Consider the following 21627-nt stretch of genomic DNA (forward strand, 5'->3'; position numbering starts at 1 on the left):
CATCCTCAGTCCATCACCTCCTGCTCACCTCATCCCAGAGTACAGAGTATCTCCCTGCAGAACACTGCAGCAGCTGGGCTCTGTTACACTCCATGTCTGCCCTGCTTAACACTGGATCACACGCTTAAGGGTGCTTTCCATCTGCATTAGGGAAATGCAACAGAAAATGTCTGTTGCTTCAGCAGAGAGGCCAACTCTAACATTCTGGCCTAGAAACACACATTTAGATACATTTTTTTGCCTGTCAGCAGGGTTATTTTGATGAGGTTTTGTTTTGCATGTGGATTAGATGAAAGAGACAATTAAAACTTGACTTTTTGATTGGTACTGGATGCATTTTAAACAACAATAATAGAGTGTCTCAACAAGAACTGCATGTTCCCTTTCTCCAGTATAACTTAACTCTGACAGAGAAGACAAAAAATACAGCCAAATAACAGCTGAAACGTGAGACCCCGCGCTCAGAGAACTATTCTAACACAAAGTGTGGAGTGGCTGAGTCAGCATACCAACTCAAAGTTATATTTAGGCTAAAATCCAACACTGAGAAACATTCTCTGCTGCAGCAGTCCATCTCTCACATCTCTGCGTCTCCCCAGGACTGCAGCCACAGGGTCCCCAAGACAAGGTCCCACACTGGAGAAGAGATGGGGAATGTGGTTTGTGCTTTGCTGCTCATGCAAGACCTCCTCTGCCAGCCCTCCTGCCTGCTGGGTGCTGTCACATTAACAGAAACCTTGCTCATGCTCACTGCTCTCTCATGCTAAGCTGCCCACAAGCATTTTTGCATCACAAACCTATTTTGCCCCAAGGATCCGCCTCAATTTGTGTAAAGGAGGAGATTTGCAACACTAATTAAAAAGCTGTGATTGTTTTGTTTTCTGCAGTTCCCCTTATCTTCTTCATTCAGCTCCTGAAGACTCAGCTACTAAGAGAAATTAAGTAATTCATCAAGTTCTTTTCAATTACCTGCTGTTGATAACATCAGAGTACAATTAGCATCTACAAATGAACCAAGTGCCAACTGCCAAGCAGAAACAGGAGCTGATTTACAGCGTGGGGCAGCCTGCAAGGGCTGGGATTCAGGGGCTGCCAACAAACACTTATTTTGATATCCCAGCACCAGCCCTGCTTTGCTGTTCTCAGCCAACTGAGAACACATCCCAAAAAACAGCTGGAGCACTGGCAGCACAACTGCCACAGCCATGGCAGAGATGGAAATGCAACCTTGGTAACTCCCACATCTGGTGCTGTGAGGCAGCAGGAGAAATTAGGCTTCACTTGAATGGAACTCAGCCTCTCCCAGCCTGCCAATGCTGCTCCTTAGGAGAATGTAAGACTCCTATACCCTAGTATTTCAATGAGTATATTTGGAAAACAAACTTAGTTAGGATTTGATCCACGTGTCTCTCAACTAACAAGGCAGCAATATATCGACATATGGTGCTGACAACCTCCCAAAGAAATGGCCAGGTAACAAGCCACATCACTTCTTGCATTAGTGCAAGAATTACATTTATTCCTAACTCCTGAAGAGCTCCTCAAATGCATTTTATCTTTTCATTTCCCTTTTGCTGTGAGTTTGTGCTTTCTAGTGTTTTTCTAAGGAACTTAATAATTGAACACGGAATGCAGTACAGCAGCACACAATCTGCCAAGGGCCTGTTTAATTTATTAAGGCAGCCTGGTGAAACTGGGGTGACTAAGAAGACAGCACACAGCAGATCTTGGCTATCTTAGCAGCAGCTCTCAGCATCCCATGACAAATTCTGCTCCATGTCAGGACCTTACCTAGATTGGAGGAGGCTCTGCCTTCAGCAGCTCGGTCCTGCAGGCTCTCAGCAATGTGCAACTGCTCTTCATGGTACTGCTTAGCCCTCTCCAGGTCTTGCATACATCGAGCTGCATGGCCCAGGCCAGCATAAGCTCTCATCTCAATGGCCTTCTCAGCCAGCTCCTGGGCCAGCTCCAGCACGTAGTTGTGGTAGGACATGGCCTTGTCGAAGTTCCTGCGGTAGTGGTAAGCACTGCCCAGGTTGCTGTAGGCTCGAGCCTCCTCCCGCTTGTTGCCCAGCTCCTTGGCGATCTTCAGGTGCTGCTCGTGGCACTGCACTGCGTTCTCAAAGTCCCCCATGGCGATGTACACTGCTCCCATGTTGCCCAGCTCCCGCGCCTCGGAGAGCTCATCCTTGGACTGCTTGGCGAGGAGCACGCACTGCTTGTGGCTGGCCAGGGCGTTGGGGTAGTCCCCGATGGCTGTGTACACGTGGCCCAGGCTGCTCAGTGCTGAGGATGCTGCCTGCAGAGGAAAGGGAGACCATGTAAGTACAAGCACTCATGGCAACAAGTCAGATGGCCCCAGTCCTAGAAATCAAAACCATGAGAGGCCATTCTGGTGAAAGAATGTGACTACCAACTAGAAAACCTGCTCTCTGCAGCTCTAAACTGCTCAAGGCAGCTTCTGTGGAGGCAGCAGGAAGGGATGGGGTGGCCTCAGGAGGACGTGGGTTGGACTACCTCTTTCTTTGACGTATGCAGTGTGTGTTTGTTCCTGGCAGAGGGGAAGGACAGCACTGCAAAGATGCAGAGACTACTCAGGAGACAGAGTGATTGTTGTAGTTACCAACATCTTTCCATACCTCTGCTTCACCAAGTACACCATGCTCCAAAGAGCACAGCTCTTATTGTCACCCCACACAATCCAGGGAATGCAGCAAAGACAACAGCATTTCAGTAGCTGGATCCTCTGTCCCTTAGGCACACCCTACCTAAATACAGTGCTGTGAAAACCCAAGTTCCTACCACCAAGAAACAGCTGTATTTAATAAGAGAAATTATCTGAGAATCAGATTCTTCTGCCCTCTGCATCTCCCAGGATGCAAACCTGCCTTCCACCTGGCAGAGCCAGAGCTCCCAACCAGTCAGCAGGGCAAGGAGCCAAGGGCAGGGATGTGCTCCTCACACATTGCTGCCTCAGCAAGGCTGCTCACCCCAGCGTGCTGACCCCCACTCCTCTGCAGTTCCTGCATGTGCATCTCCTTTGCTGCCCAGCTGTGACCCAGTTCCAAACCTCCCAAAAGGAGCTGTCAGGGTGAGGGCAGCAGCTGGCCAAGGGCTGCCCCTCACAGCTCCTGGGCAGTCCTGGCAGTGGCCCCAGCTCCTCCTCAGTGCAGCCAGAGCAGAGCAGCTGCTGTTGGCGTGGCCACAGGCAGAGCTGGGACTGGCTCCTGCTCCATGCTGGTCACCCTGGCTGCAGAACTGGGGTGGTCTGGCCCTGGACAGGCTCTTCAGCAGCACAGTGACATAAATTCTTGGCTGACAATGTGAGGGAGAGCTCTTAGAGAGTTTGTGGGGGCCTGTTTGGAGGCTGTTACAAAACCAACACAAAAATTATTGCTCTGAATTGGACTCCATTTTTACACAAATCTTCATGAAGCTTAATATATACAGAGTGTTGAGTCACTTGCAATCTAAGTAGGGAAGAAAAGGGAAAAAACCAGATACAAGCAGCCATCTTCTACAGACCCAGACCAAAGTGGGGCCCATTACAGGCCTCAAGATGCATCAGAGCCCCCTTCATCCTAAAAGGAAGCATCATGCCCACTGCTTTGGAACAAGGCAGCAGCACCCCCTGGGCCAAGAAAAACCATGTACAAAGCTGTGAGAACTCACCCAGCCTGAAAGTTCAGAAATTCTGCAAGACTGGCCACCACCAGCAACAGAACTTCTGTTATTGCTGGGAAGAGAATAGAAATGCCTTTCTGGAAAACAAGGAGTCAGTGAAATCTGGTGTCTCCTGGGGCTGCTAAAATAAAAAAAAAGTGGACATCCATGCGTGCAGATCGCTGAAAAGATGAGCTCTGGCCAAAAGCCATCAGGCAGAGACTCAGATGATGTTAATGGGCTATGGCTGGGGAAAAGAGGCATAAATGGAAAGCAGCAGATCTCAGATTGTGTGTGCACAAGAGAAACTTGACAGAAGCAGGGACTGCGCATCCCGCACATGGGAAGAAATCTTTAGGATGTCTCCTAGAATGGGAAGCAGATGATAGGAATTGAAATTTGTGAGGCTGGAAATGTTTATTCTTAGGGCTCCTAATCCCTTAGCCCAAGAGCATGCCCAGGCTCACATTAAAGACCTAGAATGAAGGGTACAAGTTTGGCAACCATTCTCAGAGCATGCAAAAACACTTGGCTGACATGCTTGAGTGCCCAGGGCTGGATTATCTAAACAAAGATGTGGCAGGAGGACTAGTGAAGCAGAAAAGTAAGTTGAAGGAGACAAAAAGAGAAATAGAAAATAAAGGGTGAAGAACTGATGAAAAATATCACAACTTGATTACAAAGCTGAGGTTGTTTTGTTTTTTGTGGCTCGCCCAGACACACAGACGAGGCAGGAAGGCCACCTCTGATGTGTCCTTCATTCCAATGGTCCTCATGTTTTATTCTGCACCAGCTTCCACTGTTACCTGACCTGAGAACAGCCCTTCTCAATCCTCTGGGAGTCAGCATGAGGACAGCCTGTGGCACTCCTGGCTGCCCCAGGCTGGGGCTGATTGTGCAGCAGCAATTCTCACAAGATACCCATCAGAGCTCTGTGTGCTCTGGGGGCAGTAAGGGCAGCTTGCCCCTATAGCAGTGTTTAGGACCAATTTGGTGATAATATCTGCTGGGTGACTCCAGTGACTCACTTTAAGGGATTAGGAATATATATAATATGAATTTGTCCAGAAGATAAATTCATGACTGTGTATTTAATAAAATCCTCCACATTACAGGATCCACTGGGAACCCCAAGTGGCTCAGCCCCAAGAGGGATGGGGTGTTCCCTCCTCACTGCAGGGAGAGCACACAGCTGCCACATGGCAAACAGACTCCATCTCTGCTAGCACACACCTCTGCTTGGTAGCAGGGTGATGTGAGACTGCAGCTCCATACCACAGGGGGCTTGCAACAGCAAACAAAGAAAATCAATGTTTTATGTATCTGACAAAGACAAATTTTACAGTGGGGGTTGCTTACACCTCCAATTAAGCAATTTATCACTTTAATAGAAAGCAGATTCTTCTGCCATTGAGCTGAGGCACAGAAGGGAGTTCTGAAAAAGGTTCCTAAGTGCAGTCTTTCTCTCAGAAGCAACAGCCAGCTCAGGTTTTTCAGCTGAGTAAGGCAGAGTCTGATGTTAAACAGATGTACATCACAGAATGGCACCTGACAATACAGAGATGCATTCCCTAGATATTTCACCTTTGCTGGAGAATGGTCATTTCCCAATCATGTTACATTTAAACAAGCCTTCACCTGAGTGCACAGCCTGCTTAAATGAGAACACTCCATAATCATCTTGAAACGGACAAGTTAATGGAAAATGTTCTGCCTGGTATCTCACTGTAAGGTACCCTTAATCCCTGAACACAGACATTAATTAAGACTGATCAGAGATGGAGCATCCCTGCTTCATGCTGCTTCTTTCAACTTCCCTTCTCCCTGTGGGCACACAGTAATAGCAGCTTGATCCCACAGATGTAGTGGAGCTGTATGCAGCAAATTACCATGGATATTCATCCCAGCTGTACTGGGGGCAGGCAGCAGCACCCCAAAAAGCCATTGCACCTCCTCATCTGCCCCCATCACCCCTCACCTGCATGCCCTTGCTCCTGAATGCAAGCAAAGCTGTGCTGGTTCACTGAGAGTGCTCTGAGGGGAGCAGATTGTTCCAGAACAGACACACACACAGAGCTCTGAAAGCACAGGCTGAGTGCTGTGGGTAAACTCACTCAGTAAAACCTCACTGTGCCCTACACTGCTGGAATTGCTCCAGGTAGGAAGGCTCAGGATAACTGACCCCAGGGACACATCCCAGCTCTTTCTCTACAGGAGCTGTTTGTTTTACAGGTAAGGACCAAGGAGCTGCTGTGTACACAGACAGGACAGCACTATGATGGGGGTACTTCCAGGACCTGCTAAAATGATAATTTGCTGTAAACTGCACTTTAGCTCCACTTCTATTAAGCCCCTTCATCATTTCTTCAGAATCCTCAGGTGTGCCTCAGCCTGGCTTGGACAATGCCTGATTTATGCACAAAGACAAATCTCACATCCAAACAGAGCAGATGCCCCATCAAAATTAAAACTTGTCCTTCTCTCCTCCTTTCAAGGTGAGGCAGATGTGCCAGTCCCACATCCAGCTGTTTCCTTTGTGTGCCATGCTTTAGAAAATCAGAAAGGAAGCAGCAGGCAATACCCTCCCCTCTCACACATGATCATACACACAAAGAAGGAATGGATTTGCTTTTAGACAATTATTTACTGAGGGCAAAATATACTGAAATCAATATCCCTGGCAATCAATATCCTTATTTATTTGTAGAAAATCTCAGTCTTTAACAAAGAGCAAACCTCCAAAAAAGCCAAAGCCATGGAACAGCAGCACTAATATCTGAAAGCCTGAAAGGAGCTTTGTACCTAGCAAATGAAAGAGGACAACAAGGAATTAATGACACAATAGAAAGACTCAAAATATACAGCATAAAGAGATGGTCCTGGCTCCCATTTGATTAATGGGTAAAATCCACAGAGCTACTGCTCACAACAGAGCCTGCCATGGACTGTGCTGACAATCTGCTCCCAGCCCTCTCTTGTTTTACTTGCTCAGGAAATTGTTCATGTTTCAGAGGACTTCTCATTCTCCCTTTCCATGGCAAAAGCATCACATGAAGTACATGAATCCAGGCAAACGTGAGCAGCACTGCGGGTTTGACTGTCAGACCATTCACAGTTGTTCCTCTTCAAGGGGAATGCTGACTTTCAGCTGCTCATTTGGAGATCAAAATAAGGCTGCTCCATTCCAGTGGAAAATTCACTGACTCCATCTCCTCCCTTATCATTTAGGAGCAAGGTGCCTGTTTCTGCCTAGAACACTTGTAAAAGTAAACCTGAGCTATACCCTCAACAGAGTAATTTTGCAAATAGTTTTGACCAAGTTAGCAAGGTTTTGCTGGAAAGCTGAAGCAACAACTATTTAATTCCATTTTTAGGAGTAAATCTGCCTGTCACTCATACTGACCAGGCTGTTGATTGTGGCACCTGGTGCAACACCCCTCACCCTGTGGTGCTGGGGAGTGGGCTGCCTTTCTGGGTGGGCTCTGCAGAGCTCCACTCATTCTGCAAAGAAATCACACAAAAAACACCAGCCCAAGAACACTACAAAGGAGATCTCATCATCAAGCCTACCCATCACCTGGGGTTGATCTATCTTTACCCCAAGTAGCCCAAATTTGGTCTCTTTCTGGACATAATCTGAAAGGCTGCTGTGAGCAATCACTGTAGGGAGGATGGCTGACTTGACATTTTTAGTGGTGATGTAAGTATTCCTCAGTTAAAACCACAAGCTTCTCCATGGTGGTGACCCTGAGGAGTGACTCATACCCTGGTCAAAGTCAGGAAGAATAAGCCAGCAAGTCACAAAGTTGGATCTAACAAGTTCAAAGAAAACATCAACTCCTACAGCAGTGTGCTGACCTGTGCCAACCCTTGCTACTCTTGTTCACAAGCTGGACATCCCCTCTCTGCAAACTCAATACAGAGGAGAAAAGCCCTGGCTGAGGTGGACCTCCTGAAAACCCAGAGTGCTGCAGCTGCAGCTCCTGCAGTTTTCTGCTTCGTTTCTTTTCCTGCAGCCAGGTCCAGGCCTCAGCAGCAAGCTGAGCTTTGCAGACACTGTGAAAGTAAAACCAGAAGACTGCATTTCCTTCAGCTAAAATCCATGTGCTGTGGAGGTCAAATGGGGACATTTAAAGGAGATCCTCAGGAAGTATTACATTTCCCTCTGGAGTCACAAGTCCAAACAAAACAAAGCATATGGCCTTTTAGTGCATTCCCAAATTTCCTGCACCAGTCAGATTTCTCTTCCTTCTGTTTAATCCTATCACTTTTAAACCAGACAAACCTGTATGAATCCTGTCAAGCTGACTCTAAAATATCTGCTAAGGACAGAAAAAGGCAAAGAATTTATACTCTCAGATATAAATCCAAATGCTGAAGGTCAGGCACTAAGGCTGATTCGCATCACTGAACTCATCCTTTGAGGCACACAGGTGATTCAGTCTGAGCTGTAATACAGCACCAGTGGACCCAGAATTAGAAATGAACTCCAAAGATCAGTGTTCTCCCAGCAGCTGGCACTCAGCCTTCCTCCAGGGTACAAGGCAGTCTGCCCTGGATCCCTAATAAAGCAACACTGCTGTCTGCACTGAGAGGCTGGAATCATTTCCTCATCACAGCCTGCCTCTGACATCTTAGCCTATGTTTCCAGGCATGACAAACTGCTTTAGCCTGAAGACTCTTTCCAGTTCTCATTTGTAAGGTATTTATATCCTGTCCTCATTTTCCAGATTGTTTGCAAATATAACAAAACAACTGTGGTCGTAAGATTTTCAGATTTTTCCTTTCTGAAAAATGTGGCAGCCCCAGGGCCAGACCACCTCTTTGTATGGCTGAGAGCCACACAAATCCATCCCACAGGCAGGGACACTGCCATGGGCTCCCTCCTGTGCAGCTCATGAATGGATGGGATTCTCCACACTCCATCCAAAACTGTTGGTAAGGAGCACATCCTCTATGAGATTTAACTCAGAAGAACAAAAAAAAAAACCCATTCTGCTGCTCCAAACCAGAATTCATACAAGGTCAGGGAGAAGGCTGAATCCATACAGCCCTGCTATTGACTGAAGAAGTGACTTTACAGACAAAGCAGGGCTGGAGGGACACCTGGAAAGCATTTCCCCTTCCCCTCAGGAAAGGGCAGAAAACCTTGGCTTTACAGAATTTACAGATTTCATTAGAAAGGAATGATCTATCTTTCCTTCTGCATCTCCTTCTGGAAACAAGAGGGTGAAATTTGATCTTTGATTTGCACAGCCTGAAGCGAGGAGCTGCACTCTACCAAATGTGAGAGCTTTATACTGAGTTTCATTGCTTTGAAGAGGACTGGGAAAAATGACCAACACTGCAAACCTAAATAACTACTTTGTGAGATGCTCACAAAAGATGTTCAGATAGTTACAGAATGTTCAAATTCCCAACAAAATCCAAGCAAGGATTGTCTGCCCCAGTAACCATACTCAATAATACCCCTTCTCCAGGGATGCCAGGGCTTGGTGACCCCTCCCAGCCATGGCCCAGGTACATCCAGCAATCCCAGGTACATCCATGGCAATGCCTTCTGTATCAGGAAGCAGAGCACCCAGATTCTGGAATCTCCTGGGCTACAAGCCCATGGTTTCTCTTTCCAGTGGGAATTTCTGCATTCTGCTATTCCCCCTGCTACACAAGAACCGTCATAGATATGCCAGAGCAAGGTGACACAGAAAACCCACCAAAGCCTGCTTAATAAACATCTTTCTTCTGTGCTATTTAACTACCCAGTTCTAATTATCATCTTCATCATCCCCATTTCCTGCACATAGTCAGCCTTTCTGAACAAAATCTGCTGAAGCTGCAAACATGAACTCTGCCTTACATTTGCAATCGTTTTAAAAAGCATCTTGAGACAGCAAAACCTGGCTCATCCAGTTACTGAGCACACCCACCTGCTGCAGAGAATTCCCAGAGCCCCAGATGCTCGTGGAGATGTCCAGGGCAGCAGCCAGAGGCTGATACAAGGGTCAGGAATAAGAGGGCACTGAGCCCCAGCAGGTCTGCACCTTTTCCTTCCACAAACAGCTGCTTCCAGAGGGAGGTGGAGGGAAATCCCTTCAAAACCAGGCCAGGAATGATGGCTGCAAGCTGTTGGTCATCATCAGTCAACCCAAGACAGTACAAGGGGCAAGACAGTACTGACACAGTCCATCAGTCTGTCCTTTGTTGACAGAGTGACAAAACTATCCTTTGTCCCTTCAAAAAGGAAAGAAGCCCAGAAGTTTCTCTCCTCAATTAGGTGAAAAAGCCACCCCACTGACAGGCCTAGGGGACTTCACCTCAAACATAAGGATGGCTAATTGGACAGAAGCCAAAAAGTTCCACCTGAGCAATTTACTAGAAAAAGAAGTGAACAAAGAAACTAATCACTTTTGTGAGGTGCTTTACCAGGAGCAAGGACCTTTTGCACCTGGCTTGGTTTTTCTCTGTTTATTATTTTGCCTTTTATTAAACCTTTTTGTTTCCAACACTGCAACAGAAACCATCCTGCTGATTTTTATGCCTCCAAGGGCAGCTGAGCTATCCTGGGTGTGTTATAGACCCTCTGAGAGCTTATTAGACCTGACTCAAGGAGGCTCCTATAACAGTTCTCAGCTCTTTCCCTTCCCTCAGCCGCACTGCTGAGAAAAGAGACACCAGAAACTGCTCAGCTGCACCTAGGAGAATTCAGGGCTGCAGACAATCCTCTTTCTCACCCAACCCTTGTGTTCACTCCTGCATGGTGCAGAGATGCTGCAGCCCAGGGAGAGGCTCAGCTCAGCTCAGAGCATGCCTGGCAGCCAACACAGAGGGGCTGCCAGCACCCAGTGGCTTCCTGGCAGCAGCATCCTCCCCAAGAGCTCCCTGCTGGCAGCACAAGCACTCATTTCATGATGGCTGGTTTGTGATCCTGCCACGCTGCCCTGCTATTTCTGAACAGCAGGGCTGTAATCGAAGGCGTCTGAGGGCCCAGGAGAGCAGGGAGCTATGAGACTGAGAGTTCCTGTGGTGTCCATGGGCTCTGCATGGCAGGATTCAAGCACAGCCTTTGTCAGGGTTTGCACACTGCACCCAAGGAGCTCCACAGCTTTCTCTTTCCTGTCCATCCAAAACTCAAGTGTTACTTCTCTATATGAAATGCTCTGGAAGGAACATTCAAAAGGGTCATCAAAAAGGGTCACCCCAACCTGTCCCAAGAAATCACACATCACTGGCTCTACATGGCACTCTGGCCCTACAGAATTCCTAATACAAGACAGTTCTGGACACCTGAGGAGCAGCTAGCAATGAAAAGGGACACAGGGGACTAATCTTACAGGCACTGAAAGCTTTCACATTTACATTTTGATTCTATTCTTTCCTCTGATCCTGGCATAGCTCATCAGCTGCACAATCCTTGTCTAAATCACAGCTTGTGATGTGGCATCAACACACCCTACCTACATGAGTTACCTGATGGTTTCCAGGAGATTAGGCTACCTGCTGTTAAAACCAAAGCAATTAATTCAGAAAGAGAATATAGACATAACACTCAGCATCTGCATTATGGGCTGGTGTAACTGCAGCCCTTAGACCACTCTGAGGAGAAACAGGCTGCAAGCTTCTGCTGCTCATCAGAGCCAGCTTTTGTGACAAGAAAAAGACAACAAGCTAAATAATGTGATGCAGTCTTCCCTGCTAACATCATCTGCCACTCCTCCTCTGGCACATTCCAGCACCTTGGCTGCTGCTTTGGGGAACCTCTCTTTGTTCAACTCCCAGCACTTTCATGAGCACTAAGCAGAGACTGGAAAAAAGAGCAGCAGCCCAAGCTAGCAGAATGGGATTTCCTTGGCACATGGACTGCTGGACAGTAGTGCTGACATTTCAGACACAGAGAGCATGGAAAACATCACAAGAACATGAGGCTGCTGCTGCTCCAGGACAGGGCTGTGACTCTTTATCCATCTCAATCAATCAGCAAGGAATAAAGACAACATTTCACTCCACTGCAGCCAGGTCTGCTCAGAGTGAACCCTCCTGTTCCTGCTCAGTGGCAATGACCCCTGCACAGGCAGCAGTTCCTTCCTGCAGGACAGGAGAGGGTGAACCCCAACAGCCTGCAGCTGGCTCTGAGTGAGGAAAAGACAAGACCAGGGCCCCACCAGCCCAGGAAAGTTTGATTTTCCACCTCTGCACAAATTGCATGGGCCTTAGTTGGAGCTGGTGCCAAGATCAGCTCCTGAGGTGCCACAGGCCCCAAGCAGGGTCCTGCAGCCCCCTGCCCATGTGTTCCCTGTGAGTTCAGTTGGGCTGTGAGCACTCTCCTCACTCAGGATGGGATGGTTACACTTTGTTCTGCTACCATGGGGCACACAATGAGTGATGCCCACCCTGCCACCAGTGACAAGGCTGAAGCAGGGACAGGACTGGCCACAGAACTAGCTCATTTGAATTTCCTGACCAGCTGCTGAAGCTGGTTAAAAAATCCATCCCATTCCTTACCTGAGGTGTCTGTTTCATGGTGCCCTTCACAGCATCTCACTAAGAACCAGTCTTCTCTCTCACCTGCACAGACCAAACCCATCCTTGTGTTCAATCCCCCAAATTCCCTCTTACAGACACGACAGATATGCCAAATCCCAGTGACACCTGCCCCATGCTCTCTCTGGACACAGTACAGCTAAACAGCTCTGACTTCTCCCCACACTGACTGAAGGAGCAAATGGCTTGCCTGGACACAGAGCCTGTGTTTGTAACAGAGGCTGTACAGACTCCCTGGGCCAAGGAGGAAAAACATGTAAAATCCTGAGTGTCTGTGAGCAGCTGAGATGCTTCCCTGCTCAGCTGACAGCTCCCCTTCTCCAGGTCTGCATGGGGGTGGACAGACCTGAGTGCTCCAAACAGACCCTCTGCAACCTCCTCCTCCATTTATGGGCAGCACAACACAGCAAACATTTGCTCCAGCAGCCTCAGAACCTGACAGGCCCTCCAAAGACAGCAGTATCCCATACAAAGGAGCACTTTTTACCTTTTCTGCCAATTCTTTGTACAGTCAGGGGTAAAACAATTACCTCATTACAGTCACACACCAAATTCCCTTCTGCTGGAATTCACATCAGCCCTACTGCAACTTTATAACATTTGCATTATAAAAATGTCTGCAAAGGAGGCCAAGAAAAACAGCTTTTTGTTCAGAGGAAGCTCTGTGGTCAAGATGATGTCATCAGAAAGCGCCAAATTAATTTCCTGTGGTTACATCCTACAGGAAATCCAAGAAGCTCAGCTTTCTTGCTAAACCAAGTAGTCATTTGTTGTCAATAACTGTTAATTATGTGCCCAGATGTGTCATGAACTAAGGACTATTACCATTAGCCCTCATTCCCTGGACTCCCCTCAGTGAGATCTGTTTAAATCAGTGGGCTGAACACCAGGAAAATGCTCCAGCCCCACATCCCAGGCCAGCCTGGGGTTCTGGGGCTGCTGTGCTCTTGGCCAGCACATCAACTCCCCTGCTGCTGCCTCCATGCCCCACAACGGGGATGAAACCCATGGGGCTCTTCCATGGGGCAAGAAACCCCACAGAAGAGCAGCAGCCACACACGTTACTCTGTCAGCAGCAACAGGGACCCAGATCAAGAAAACTCCACAAACAATGACAAGTAACAGCTTTTGTGCTCTTCATGAACAGAAACAAGGAAATCAGGAGTGATTCAGGAGGTTTTCCAGCTGGTAAAATAATCAAGAAAATGTCTAGCAAGTCCCTTCCCCAGCCACAGTTCTTCCACAACCTACTAAAGATGCATTTTTCCAGGGCTTATTGCTATTTAACTTACCAAGTTAGTAAAGCATTTAGCAAATTCTAGCAGATTTTTTCCACAACTTGCCAATGGGAAATTGATCTTCCTCAGCTTTTAGATTTCTCCCAAAACCACTTGTGCTTACAGGAATTCTCACCTGCCCTGCTGCCATGCAATCATCAGTCTCCATTTTCCCACTCACACTAGAGGGGAATCCCAGGAGCAGGGGATAGGTTTTGTATCTGTGCACTAAAATATGATTCTGTCCTTACAGTGAACTTTCAGTAGAAATGCCTTGGGACAGCCTCCTCAGGCCATGCAGCCACTTCCCTGCACTGGCAGGGAGCCCAGCACAACTGAATGGTCAAGGCAAAGCAGATCCTGCACAATTTGTTTTCAGGTTTACATGGGTTCTTTTTGCTCTCACTGGTGTTTAGACTAAGTGTATTTTATGCAGGCACTGGGGACAGGGATCTTGCCCATTTCTTGGCAGGAAAAGGCACAGCTTAGGAGGCAGCTTAGCAGAGTCCAGGTCAGCAGCACCTGTAACACTGGGAAATGTGCTGAGGACAGAGGGCTCAGCTGCAGCAATGTGGTACTGACACTGACCCAGCAGCAGCTCCCAGCCCTGGAGCCCAGAGCCTCTGAGCTGTAGGAATGTGGATGGTAAGGGGCAGGGAGGCAAAAGGACCTGCTCAGAGCCCAGAGATGGGGGAGGCAAATGGGCAACCCAAGCATCCTGCCCCTCACACTCACATATCATTATCTACAAAGACTTTCCTCAACAAAAGGCAAGTGGACACCCAGGAGGAGAAGTCACAGCTCTCAAATTCTTGGGGTAAAACAGAGCAGACAAGTAATTTTGATCTCTCTGGAAAACCATGCAGTGTAGACTACCAGGTTTGATTGTTTAAAAGGCTTCCTACCTCTCTGTCCTTGAGCTTCATGGCAAGCACCAGCTGATGTCTGTGGTTAGTAAGGGCTTCCCGGTAATTTCCTTTGGAGAAGAATGCAGAGCCCAGATTTCCATGAGCTCGGCATTCTCCTGTCTGGTCACCTGTGTCACATGCAAACAAAACAAAGATTAGCTAATACAGGCACTGCTGGAAGCATCCAGTGGGAAGACTGAAACATGGGGTACAAGTGATGCTGTGATGTGAGAACCAGCATTAGAACAAACTCATCTTTATGTTTAATACACAGCCAAACTTTTCTCTTTGCTGGCCTTCAGAAACTTCTAAGTAGCCATCAATCTTATTTTTAGAATTGTTTTACTTTCTTCTGTGGCCTAACACTTGGCAATTTTCCATTCCTCCCTGTTTATTCCTTGCTTGACATTGTGAAGGTCAGACAATGGCCAAGGCCTAGAATAAGCACAAAGCATGCCAGCTTTCTCCAGAAAGCAATTCTGCAGCACAGCTCAGCTCAGATGTACAAAGTACACCTACAACCATCTCAAAGAGAGCAGTCCCTATGCTCTGAGTGAACAGTCCTGGCTCAAGCCTTTGGGCATTGTCTCTCCAGCTCTGCACAGCCAGGGCTTTGTCTCACACCTGTCTGCTCTCCTACAGCATCCCATGAAGCCAAATGCTCTCACTGTTGTGCAGAATATACTGAACTCAAGGGGAATTTTTGGATTTGTTTATTTTTAAACACTCTTTCTTCATTATTGTGTCACTACTGATTTGTTCCTTCCCTGGCTACTGCCCCAGAATCTCAGGTTAAGTACTTTTGTCCATCTTGGAAAAGCAGATGGCTTCATTTAAGACACATGTAGGGTTTTGAGCCCAAGTCAACACAGGGAATAAAAGCAATTCTCACATACATGACATCAGGTAATTAGAAGACCCAGTAGAACCTTAGCACACTCACTGATCATCTGCCCCTTCACACAGGCAGGCAAACAGGGATGCACAAACCTGCAGGCTGCACATTTCAGAAGCTTCAGATCAGATTTAGCACCTTGTGAAAACCCACAGAGCATTCCAGAGAGATGCTGATCATTAACTTAGCTCTTGATTTGCTTCACCAGTGCCCACCCAGCACTCCAGGAGTGAAAGGAGCATTCTTACCTAAACTCTTGGCCACGTCCAAGTCCTGCTGCATGTATCCAGTGCTTTTCTCCGTGTTCCCCAGGGACCAGTAGGCGCTGCTGAGCGCAGAGAACACCGAGCCCCGCAGCTTCAGGCTGCACGTGCCAATCTTCAGGGCAGCCTCCAGCACCACCACAGAGGCCCCGTGGTGGCCTGCAGTCAGGAGCTCCTGGCCAATCACGGACACCACAACAAAGGGGCTCTTGTCCAGCTTCATCTTCTGCAGTTGTTGGTAGGTGGGCTCCAGGGACTCTGAAGCGCAAAACCAAAGACAGAGGTACTCAGCAAACCAATTTGCATCAGGAATCACCTTCAAACTCATCTTGACTTTTTTATAAACAGATGACACATGACTTAAGGGCCAGACAGCCCAGATTTAACGAAGATTTATTAAGGGAGCTTGGGGCTCAAAGGTACCATCTAAGATGTGGCACATCAAGACAGATCACCTGGCAAGCTGCTGTTTGCCTTGCAGAACGCACTTCAGGAAGGCAGCATAAAAATAGAGCTTAGAGCAGCCTCAGCATAGAGCAATCTCATCCTGAGCTCTGAAATCTGGCCTAATGGCAGAAGGAATACAGAAGATATCTGTGGAATTTTGTAGGAGACTGGAAATGGGCCATCTGCAGTGTCTGAGAGCATTGCAGTTCTTGCTTTTTGAGTACAAATCTTCAGATGAATGTCTGCAAAGTCTGTGCCTGTCCAGATACCCAAGCACATGATTTGTGCTAAGAGAGGTGACCAAAACTGCAGAAAGAAGCTGCTCCTTCTACAGGGGGCAGTGCTTCTGTGGCATGATAGCACTGGACCTGCCCAACTGCTTCAATTTGTCTAACTGCAGCAGGGAGCACAGTTGATACACAGCTGCAGGGCAGTCAGCCAGAGATCATCCTGCCAAATTTGGGGATGCTCCCACAGAATACCATGTAGCCTGCAATCTAAGCAGCAGCCTTAGTACCTTTGGGGAGCAAATCAAATTGCATTCACCAGGTAACTGCTGTATAGGACAGAAACTTCCAGAAGAATTCGTTTTTGAGGATGGAGAAAAACACTGTAAAAATTCAAATACCAACAAGGATATTTTTTCATTTCAGTGCTCCTTGGCTCCTAAGCCCTGTGGCCCCCAGCACCATCTGCTGAGGAGGACAATTGCCATGTTCCCTCCTGACTAACAGCATTAGGGCATTGCAGCACAAAGCCTGCAAGAAACACAGAGCTAGGAGGAGACAACCCCCTTCCTCTAGAGAAAAAAATCTTGGAAACGGGGACACGATGAAAGAGAAAAACACTGCACAGCTCATATGGCTTCAAGGTCTCTGTGATTGCAAACACTGCTTGAACAGAAGCAAATTAGCAGAGCAGCCTTTTTGCCTTCTGGAATGCTGTGTTTTCAGAGACAGCAGTACCACAGAAAAGCTGCTGATGTGCTCTTCTGGGGCAAACACTGGCCTGGGGCATTTCAGATGTGCTGCTCCCAACCTAAACATCATGGGAAGTTGTTCCAGTAACAACACAGGCAGCGCCACAGCAGCACACACCTCTGCCTGCACTGATACTGGAAAAAGGGAAAATGAACAAGGACTCCATGGGAACTGCTGTACCAACCCAGTTTGATTCATCTCCAGTGCTCCTCAAGCTGGCTATCACCATCTTAACCAGCAAGATAGTTTTGGTTCCTTCTGTAACTTCAGGCTCCATTCTTGGCATCCTCCTGACTCGGCAGAGAAGCCAAATCTTGAAATCTTTCCCTTCAGCCCTCCAGGTTCTCCTGTGCTCACATTCTGGGACTCCCCACGTGCTTACCTCGCATGGGAGACTTCATGGCGGCCTCGACCATGCCCACCAGGAGCTGCAGGCTCTTGGGATCCTGCGCCAGCCCCGAGGCAAAGGCGGCCAGAGCGTCGGCATGGCGTCCCAGGTACTGCAGGGCCACGCCCTGACGGAAGTATGCCTGAAAGGACAGAGGGAAAGCAATGACAAACACAAACAGCAACAATAACACAGCTCCTGCAGAAACAGAGGGAAAGCAATGCCCATCACACACAGGAACAAATAACACAGCTCCTGAAAGGACAGAGGGAAAGCAATGCCCATCACACACAGGAACAAATAACACAGCTCCTGCAGGAACAGAGGGAAAGCAATGCCCATCACACACAGGAACAAATAACACAGCTCCTGAAAGAACAGAGGCCAAGCAATGACAAACACAAACAGGAACAAGTAACACATCTCCTGCAGGAACAGAGGGAAAGCAATGCCCATCACTGAGCCATCACAAACAGACACAAATAACACAGCTCCTGACAATGCCCGTCACTGAGCCATCACAAACAGGAACAAATAACAGAGCTCCTGACCTCGTGCTGGTGGGCAACAGACCACACCATGGCACCTCTGGTCACGAGGTTACAATCACTGCCACTGACACTGCAGTCTGGTCTGTGAACCCCACCAGCGTGGACCCACTCAATGTGATCACCTTCTGAGCTTTGTCATCACCTTTTGAGCTTTAGCAAGAATTCTGAACTGTTTTGGGAACTAGGGTTGGTCACTTCTAGTAAAGCAAAGCTTTCCTCTTGGATATGGCCAAATACAAGTTTTAACTACTTATAACCAGATGCTTTTTCTCTAGACCCTCCTTTTCAGTCTTAGCTCACCAAGCATAGAACCAACCCACTCCCTCTCTCATCAGCTCTTGCCAGCGAATCCAATATCAACACCCAGCACTAGCAGGGCCCAAAATGTACTGAGAGCTCAAGCTACAATGAAACACAACACAAAGATGCAGCCAGGAGCTGAGCCTTCTTTCTCCATTCATACCCAGACACTGTCCAGCACTGCCCCACTTGCTAAGTGCACTATATATACAACCCACACACACATACACATGTGTACATTGATCTGTACAAGCTTCTTAGACTATAGACGCTCATAATTCTGAAACTGTTTACAAGACCATTTTTCTTCATTTCTTCATTTTCCAGAAAACCATTTATGGGAACCTGCAATACCTTCAAAGTAACTTGTATCTCCTATCACCATGTATCTCCATTTCTACATCAGCAACATCAATATGCAGCTGCAAAGCATTCCCATACAGAGCTCCCAAATCTGCACAAATTGGCATACCAGGAACCTAGACACAAAGCAGGAACTTCAGACACACACCCTGCTCACACAATGAGCACAGGCAAAGCCCTGGCCCAAAGGGTATCAAGAGCTGCCTGGGAGATACTGGGGGAAAAGACCACAGAAACCACAATCCAGCATTTACAAAGTACTCAAGCATTTGTAGCACACACATCTGACACTGTGCTATAAAAAGGTCTTGAATCTTTAAGCACCTTTGATGCCTGTTACTCAGGTTTTATCTTCATGCCCAGTCAATACCTTTTTAATGCAAATTTTGCTGCATTTTGAGTTCATTCAAACCTATTTCAATAGCACAAATAAAGAGGATAAAGCATTATTTGTATTATTTAAAAGTGCTTTAAGAACCAATTCTGCTCCTTGAGATTGGCTCTCTTGGCTAGGACCTCATGACTCTCTCTTGGTCCATAATAGCACAGAGATCTGCACTCAAGATACATTAGGTATACATCTGGGAAGTCTTTTTACTTAAACAGGAGAACTCTTTAATTAATTTCTGAACTCGTTAGAGCATTCAGGCATTTTTGGACTCCAGTCCAGGAAGGGAGAGATTAAGGAAAATCAGAAATGATGTGAGAAATTTAGAGACATGAATATTTAATCTCTTTTCCATTAGTAAGTCTTGATTGTAGAACCCCTTTTAATGAATTCAATGAAAGCAAAATGCTTTTCATTAACCTTTAGTATAAATGTGTTCTTATTGAACCAAATAACCCACTGTACTGGAAACCCAATTCATTGTTAACTAGATTACAAGCATGAAGCTTTAAATCAAAGAAAATACAAAGAACTAACAACATGCAGCAGCCACCAAGCACAAGTCCTCCCAGCAGAGTGTGAACTGTCACCTAAATCATGCTGTACACTATTAAGTCTTGTTTTTGCAGAATTACCATTTAATTGGTTTCTTTACTGCCTGATGAGAGAGGGAGCTGGACACAGCACGACTCTGACTGGGACCTCTCCAGCCCACAAGGCTGCTTGGTCAGGACAGCTGTGCCTGCCTGGGTCAGAAGGACACACAGCCACCAGCACTGAGCTCCAAGTGGGCATCTTCAGCACCTTGTGCTCCACTGGCACATCCTGAGTGCTGGCAAATGGAACCCCCCCCCATCTGTCACCATGATATTTTCTGAAAAATCCTCTTTGCCCAGGATTTTCTCCTGGGAAACTGAGAAGCTTCAGAGAGGAGTGAAAACAATAATTATCTGATCGCTGCTGCTTTGGAATGTGGCTTGGACATTATTTACCTACAGGTGAATGTTTGATTGGTTCCATGTGAATTGTTTTAATTTCATGACCAATCATGGTCCAGCTGTGTCGAGGCTCTGAGGAGTCATGGGTTTTTATTAGTCATTCTTGTGAAGCCTTCTGATGTAGCCTTTGTCTATCTCAGTACAGTTTTGGAATAGGGAAGGATAGGATAGGATAGGATAGGATAGGGAAGAATGGAATGGAATGGAATGGAATGGAATGGAATGGAATGGAATGGAATGGAATGGAATGGAATGGAATGGAATGGAATGGAATGGAATGGAATGGAATGGAATGGAATGGAATGGAATGGAATGGAATGGAATGGAATGGAATGGAATGGAATAGTATAGTAAATCAGCCTTCTGAGAACTTTGAGTCAAATTCTCATTTCTCACCTCGTCCTGGGGACCTCGCAAACACCACCCCCATCCCCTGAACCCTGCACATGGAGGGGACACACAGGCTGCAGGTGACAGGAGGAGACAAGATCCACAAATGTCCAGTTCAGTTCCGCACATTCTGCACATCCTTTATGGAAAGGGCTTTTATCCGCTCCCCACATCTATTCCTGGAAGTGCCCCTGGAAACTGCTTAATTTGAATACAAATACAACATTCAAAGCCCAAAAGAGAACCCTATTAATCATAGCAGAAAGTACATTTTTTGGCCTATTTTTCTCCTGCAAAAAACCCTTCCTTCCTTCCTCTTCCAGTTTCCAGCATACACAAGAATGCTTTCTGCACATTGTGTTCCCCACGGACCTTTAACTAAATAAATAAAAAGCATTCACATCACCTATTTCCTCCCCAAGAGGCACTCACAAGTTAGTTTAGCATTGGAATGAAGACACTGTATCAAGGGGAAAAGTCTGCAAAGAGGAAATGGTGAGAATCACCCTTTGGAAGAGGAGAGGAAAAGGGAAGGCAGGGAGCCAGCAGCTGCAGCTGAAGGAAGGAGCCAAGGAGCAGCTCCTGGTCCCGACACAGACAGAGCCTTCCCCTGCTGAGAGAGCTTTAAATTTTAAATCACATTATGTGAAGATACTACAGTGCTCACTCTACAGTAACAATTACATTAATTTTCCATTGATCCCAAATAAGAAAAAACTATCAATTCCTTTTAAGAAGATTAAAGCAAGGAGAGAGACACTGTTTCACTAAAGACAAGACAGAAACAGCAGGTGTTTTCTAACCTGGCTCTCTGCATTCTCATTGTCTCAATACAGACAGCTGGAACCATCCCTTTCATTTTTGCAGTCTCTGCACCACACTTTCCAGGAACAAGGCGCTGTGCAAGAAGAAAGCCTGATTCTCAGCTGGAATTTGGCACCAGATGCATCTCCCCCAATGGGAATTATTTTCTCCTGTCCTTGTTGTAGCAGGATGGACACAGCTGTGCTGTCCCTACCCCCAGAGTCCCAGCATGGCAGGGGTTCCAGCACCTGCAGCCACCCCTCCAGCCTGAGCACACCCAGTGCCTGCAGGACAGGGAGAGCGGCTCCTGCCAGCAGGAACCCTTTGGGAAGGGAAGAGGATTAAAGAGTCCAAAGCAGCTCTACAAAGCAGCCAATCTCATCAAGTACCTGATTCTACCTTGGAGAGGCTGTTAAGTGAGATTCCCACACATCTCTGAGAATCAAACACCAGTGCAGGCTCTCACAGCCAGGC

General features: G+C 47.1%; 1 protein-coding gene across 4 annotated transcripts in view; it reads right to left on the bottom strand.

Moving 5' to 3' along the window:
* The window catches only part of TTC28 (tetratricopeptide repeat domain 28), a 108117-nt gene that overhangs the window by 29884 nt on the left and 56606 nt on the right, over positions 1-21627 (bottom strand). For all 4 annotated transcript variants that reach the window (XM_064727357.1, XM_064727355.1, XM_064727359.1 and 1 more), the window contains 4 exons: positions 17354-17501; positions 15530-15802; positions 14384-14514; positions 1792-2299 (listed from right to left, as the gene is read on the bottom strand). In XM_064727357.1, the coding sequence (XP_064583427.1) occupies positions 1792-2299; positions 14384-14514; positions 15530-15802; positions 17354-17501 (1060 nt within the window). The remainder of the gene's footprint in view (positions 1-1791; positions 2300-14383; positions 14515-15529; positions 15803-17353; positions 17502-21627) is intronic.

Source organism: Zonotrichia leucophrys, chromosome 15, assembly GCF_028769735.1.
Source record: "Zonotrichia leucophrys gambelii isolate GWCS_2022_RI chromosome 15, RI_Zleu_2.0, whole genome shotgun sequence".
NCBI lineage: Eukaryota > Metazoa > Chordata > Aves > Passeriformes > Passerellidae > Zonotrichia > Zonotrichia leucophrys.